Source organism: Oryctolagus cuniculus, chromosome 12 (genome assembly GCF_964237555.1).
Source record: "Oryctolagus cuniculus chromosome 12, mOryCun1.1, whole genome shotgun sequence".
NCBI classification, from domain to species: domain Eukaryota; kingdom Metazoa; phylum Chordata; class Mammalia; order Lagomorpha; family Leporidae; genus Oryctolagus; species Oryctolagus cuniculus.
Window position 1 is genome coordinate 62,922,389 of NC_091443.1, and position 6,000 is coordinate 62,928,388.

Sequence of the window (6,000 nt, forward strand, 5' to 3'; positions counted from 1 at the left end):
TGGGTGCAGGGACTCAAGCACTTGTGCCATCTTCCACTGCTATCCCAGACCCATTAGCAGGGAGCTAGATTGGAAGTGGAGCAGCCGGGACTTAAACTGGTGCCCATATGGGATGCAGGCACTGCAGGTGGAGGCTTAACCTACTATATCACAGTGCCAGCCCCCAAATTTTTCTTAAAAAAGAGTAAGTCCTGCCCACTAAAGTTAGATACCCACAAAGCAACTACCAGCTGTACCTACTGAGTGGCTGATCTCTATGAACAGGAATTAGAACACATTCCCCATGAACTACAACCCCAACCTGGCCCTGTCACTTGACTTTGTCACCCTTGTTGACTACCTCTGTGAATGGTGAGATTCTAGTTTCTTCTAGAAACTAGTGAGACCTTGTGGTAAAATGACAGTAAAATAAGTCCAAGGAATGATGTGCTGATTGAAAGGGATACCAAGGGCAAGAGGCAAACATTGGTGCAGTCCATCCACGCACAGGCCATAAATAACTCATTCTACTGTTCTTATAGCTGAGGAACCCAAAGCTCAGAAAGGTTAAGCAACTTTGCCCACAGCCACCTGGCTAGAAAGCCATGGAGCAGGACTCAAACCCAGACTTCCGGCTCTCGAGTCCACTCTCTTGACCACAAAGGCAGTGACTTCTCCCAGCATGTGAGGGTCTTTCCAGGACACTGCATCCCTCCATGCAGGCAGTGCAATCAGTGCTCCAGGCCTGAGGCTGAAGTGATGCCACAAATCCTCACAGATACATAGGGCATGTTTCGAATGGACAAGGAATTTAAGAATTTTAAATTCACTTAAAATATACTTAAGTTTTAACAAAGAGTACAAAAGTCAGAATAAACAGCACTTTCCCTTCAGCAACTTTTCTCCTCTGTACATCTTGAAATCAAGAACAAGTCAGGCACAAAATACTTCTCAATTCTTTTTGATCTACTTAACTCTGTTCTCTAAAATGTACTGTTATCTAAACTGTACTCGCAAAGTGCTAACAAAGGGAAAAGGCAGGAAACTACTGATTACTGAAATCATCACATTTAACTTCGATACATTTGATCATATTATTTCTGATGGCCATAACTAAGATATAAGACTCATCAAAATGCTCATCCTTTAAATGGGGATGGGACGAGAAAACAACTACCACCAACATGTGAAGACTTGGAAATAAACCTTCCAGAAGAATTCTGCTGTTACCTGACCAGGCCCAAATAGCCCATCTAACCATTTATAAAATAACCACTGCATTGTTCCCTGGTTCTTCCAGAAATGTTCTCATCCTGCTTCAAAGAGCCCTGATTGCAGATATTTCAGTCAGATGAGCAATCTACTATAAACCGCGTTGTAAATACCAATTCCAACCAAGCACCATGATCCTGTAGCTCTGTCCCATCCTCACCACATAACCCTACCCCAAGGTCTCTTCTCAATGGTCCTATTTTCTGTGATTGCTGTTAAATCAACTGTCCTTTGTGAGGTATCCGATTTGGGCATCTGTTATTTTTCTGTTGACCACAAGCGGACTAACACACAGTGTATGGAACATTGACTATTCATCATTTTCTTCATGATGCTTGTTTTTTGATACATTTCAAAAAAATGAACTCCTGGCTACTGATCTTACCTGTCCAAAGCAATGGCAGGGAAGCTGAGGACAGTCACGGAGCAGAAGACTTTGTGCAAAAATTTCACGACCTTGCAGAAGAGCATGGTGTAGATCCACCAGCAACAGTGAGGACTGGTGCTGAGGATGATGTCGAATGGCACGCAAACCAGGCTGGCACAGATACCGGAGCAGGCCAGGTTTTTAATGAACCTGTTGGTAACAGATTTGAACACGGCTGTGCGGCAAGTTGACCATAACACCATGAAGTTTCCTGGCCAGATATGCAAAAAAAATAAAATAAAATAATAAAATAAAAAAGAATTTAAATGAAAAAGACAAAGAAAGAAAATACAGATTAAAAATATTTTTAAAGCCATATTTGAGATCTGAGACTGCAAATGCTGATTTCAGGGAATTTAAATATGTTAAATTATATTAAATGTTATATTGTCAATTCATGTGAAAGTATTAAATCATTTATATGTACATAAAGGAGTATAGAAGAGACCTTAGTAGGGATTTTTATTTAATTTTAGGCTAAAAGATACGATGATGATGATGACTCTGTCTCATTGGTGAGTTAATACTTTGCTAGGGATTACTTAATGTCAAGCAGTCTACTCTTACCACTTGCTAATGACCTCCAGTATGCCAAACTCTGTAGTAGAAATATGATACAATCCACACGTGAAATTTTAAATTTTCTGGTTGCTTGATTTTTAAGTATTAAGCTAACAAGCAGTTGAAGTTTTAACAATATATGTCATTTAATCTAGTACCTCCCAAATATCATTTCAACACGTAATTATCACTTAAAAATACTAATGAAATTTTTTCATTCTTGCTTTTGTACTAAGTCTCCAAAGTCCAGTGTACACCAGAACTTACACTTCAAGCACATCTCTGTACAAGTCACATTTCAAGTGCTCCACAGACACACACAGCTACCTAGCAGCTACTGAGCTGGACAGCACAGTGCCACAATCAACCATCTCTCTTTGAGCATTCTCCTCTGTGCCTTCCGATCTTCTGGTTTTTCTCCCTCCCTCCCCCTATGCCAGCCCTGGCTGCTCTGAGTCTTCTTTCACAAGGTCTTCCTCTGCTCTCTCTTTCCCCACCACTCCCTAGGTGAGAGTACCCATTCTTGAGGCTTTCAATCAAAATGCTGATGACTCCCAAATTTATGTCCCAAAGTAAGCCTCTCCTCTCAATTCCAGTCTCCCATTTCTAATTATTCTTCTGATTCCCCGACCCTTTTCAATCTATTATGCCTTGCCATGGTGTCTTCTAGGACCGACATAACCTGGTGCCTACCTGCCTAATCTCAGACGTCCTTCTGGCTCGCTGAGTACAAGTTGCTCCACATTTTTTGTTTCTGAAACACATCAAGCTAATCCTGCTTCGGTGCATCTGCACACATTTTTCATTAGCACATTCCTCATAACATATGATTCCTTTTAATCCAGGTCTTAATTTAAATGTTGCCTCTTCCATAAGGCCTTCTCTAATGATCTTCCTTTAAAAACCCACTGCTCCTCCCTTCATTACTCCATGTGTCCTTCATAGTTCTTATCATAATTATTGTTCATTTGTTTTCTCTCAATTTCATGAGGACAAAAGCAACATCAATCTTGTTCCCTAAATTGCCTAGCTCAATATCTGGCACAACAGTAGGCATTTGGTAAGTGTTTGTTGGGTAAATCAATGTTAAAAATAAGCAAATAGGGGCCAACACTGTGGCATAGTGGGTGCCAGTTCTAGTCCTCTTCTGATCCAGCTCTCTGCTGTTGCTTGGGAAAGCAATAGAAGATGGCCCAAGTGCTTGAGCCCCTGCACCCACAAGGGAGACCTGGAAGAAGCTCCTGGCTCCTGGCCATCTGGGGAGTGAACCAGCAGATGGAAGACCTTTCTGTCTGTCTCTCCCTCTCTTTCTAACTCTACCTCTCAAATAAATAAATAAAATCTTTTGGGCCGGCGCCGCGGCTCACTAGGCTAATCCTCTTCCTAGCGGCACCGGCACACCGGGTTCTAGTCCCGGTCGGGGCGCCGGATTCTGTCCCGGTTGCCCCTCTTCCAGGCCAGCCCTCTGCTGTGGCCAGGGAGTGCAGTGGAGGATGGCCCAGGTGCTTGGGCCCTGCACCCTATGGGAGACCAGGAAAAGCACCTGGCTCCTGGCTCCTGCCATCGGATCGGCGCGGTGCGCCGGCCGCAGCGCGCCGGCCGCGCCGGCCATTGGAGGGTGAACCAACGGCAAAAGGAAGACCTTTCTCTCTGTCTCTCTCTCTCTCACTGTCCACTCTGCCTGTCAAAAAAAAAATAAAAATAAAATTAAAAAAAAAAAAGTGGGAGAACCAGTGAAGAGGGTAAGTAGGGGAGGGAAAAAGGACAGGGCACTGAGAAATACTATGTGGGGGAGTAGACACTTCTATTATTACACTATGTCACAGACCTGTGGGCCCTATACCTTGAAGTCACCTGGGTAGCTATTAAACTACAGATGCCCAGGCCTTGGTGCTACTGATTCAGAGCCCTGGAGAGACTGGGAACCTTTATTTTTAGGTACTCAGCAGGAAATTCTGATGCTCAGCCAATGTGAACTACCACAGTTGCTCACTGCCAGTCTCTACCATACTGAGCACCCCAGGAGCACTGTGAAACTGTTCTCTCAAATATCAAGATCCTTCACCCCCAATTTTAGAAAAAAAATAAAACTCAAACCACAGTGAGCACTCATTGTAGTCTGCATAGAGCCCCAAGGAAATCCCTCTTTGGTCAAGGACTAGTACAGAACTTTTGCCCAGTTTCTCAATGTCTGCAGACACAAGATGAACTACTGCTGCAGAAGTAGCTTTTTCTTTTTCTTAAGATCTTAAGATTTTTATTTATTTGAGAGGTAGAATCTCAGACAGTGAGATAGAGCGAGAGAAAGGTTTTCCATCTGCTGGTTCACTCCCCAAATGGCCAAAATGGCTGGAGCTGCGCTGATCCGAGGGTAGGAGCCAGGAGCTTCTTCCAGGTCTTCCACATGGGTGCAGGGCCCAAGCACCTAGGCCATCTTTCACTGCTTTCCCAGGATATAACAGAGAGAGCTGGATCACAAGAGGAGCAGCCAGGATTAGAATCAGTGCCCATACGGGATGCTGGTGCTGCAGGGAGAGGCTTAACCTACTGCACCACAGCGCAGGTCCCAGAAGTGGCTTTTTCTTTTTTTTTAAGACTATAGTTTTTTTAAAATATTTATTTAAAATGCAGAAGTGGCTTTTTTTTTTTTACCAGAGGAGAAACAAAAAAAGGATCATATCCTTTGACCAATTTTTTTATTATAAATATTCATCAACAACTTTGCATCTCTCTCAGCTGGTCATTATCATAAGCCAAGATTTTAATGAACTATAATCTATTTTTCCATTTTTAAAAAATAATGAGCTCATTCATGTAGTGGGCATAAAATACACCAGCACTGTATATTTTGCTTTACAGAGAATAGAAAAAAGCTGAAAAACATGTTGTTTACTAAAGCTGCAAAAGAAATGAAAAAGTAGAATGGAACAAAAGAGAACACAATGCAAGAGCCTTGTCTTCAGCCTGCAGCCTTGGTTGTGCACTGTGGCATACGCCTCGGCCATCAGGACAGCTGCGATTAGTAGGAGATCTGAAACTTTCAGGGCACCATTTTTGTTTCAGGTTTGTTTTTTGTGATTTCCAAATGACACATTGTATTTTTTTGACAGGCAGAGTATAGACAGAGAGACAGAGACAGAGACAGAGACAGAGAGAAAGGTCTTCCTTTTTCTGTTGATTCATCCCCCAAGTGGCTGCTACAGCCGGCGCCCTGCGCCAATCTGAAGCCAGGAGCCAGGTGCTTCCTCCTGGTCTCCCATGTGGGTGCAGGGCCCAAGGACCTGGGCCATCCTCCACTGCACTCCTGGGCCGCAGCAGAGAGCTGGACTGGACGAGAAGCAACCGGGACAGAATCTGGTGCCCCAACCAGGATTAGAACCTGGGGTGCTGGCGCCGCAGGCTGAGGATTAGCCTAGTGAGCCACGGCACCGGCCATCACATTGTATTTTTTATGATTATTAAAATAATATACAGTTAATTTGTAAAATTCAAACAATGCATTACCTTACCCAATGGTAACCATATGTAAACTTTAAGTATTTATCTTTCCAAACTTTTATATATATATATTTATATTTTATATGCACACACATACACTTTCATTTATGCGGGTAGGACCAAACTATGTATACTACTTTTTAACTAGTTCTTCTCACCCGAGCAACAGTTTTCCCATGCCAATTGCCAAGATAAAAAAATACTATCATGTTAACAACTACTTAAAAGAAACAGTGTTTTTCTGGTTATACCCTAATTTCTTT

General features: G+C 42.8%; 1 protein-coding gene across 3 annotated transcripts in view; it reads right to left on the reverse strand.

The window, feature by feature from the left end:
- Positions 1–6,000, reverse strand: part of GPR176 (G protein-coupled receptor 176) — a 129,294-nt gene that overhangs the window by 8,198 nt on the left and 115,096 nt on the right. For all 3 annotated transcript variants that reach the window (XM_008269217.4, XM_070053973.1, XM_070053974.1), the window contains one exon: positions 1,637–1,889. In XM_008269217.4, the coding sequence (XP_008267439.1) occupies positions 1,637–1,889 (253 nt within the window). The remainder of the gene's footprint in view (positions 1–1,636; positions 1,890–6,000) is intronic.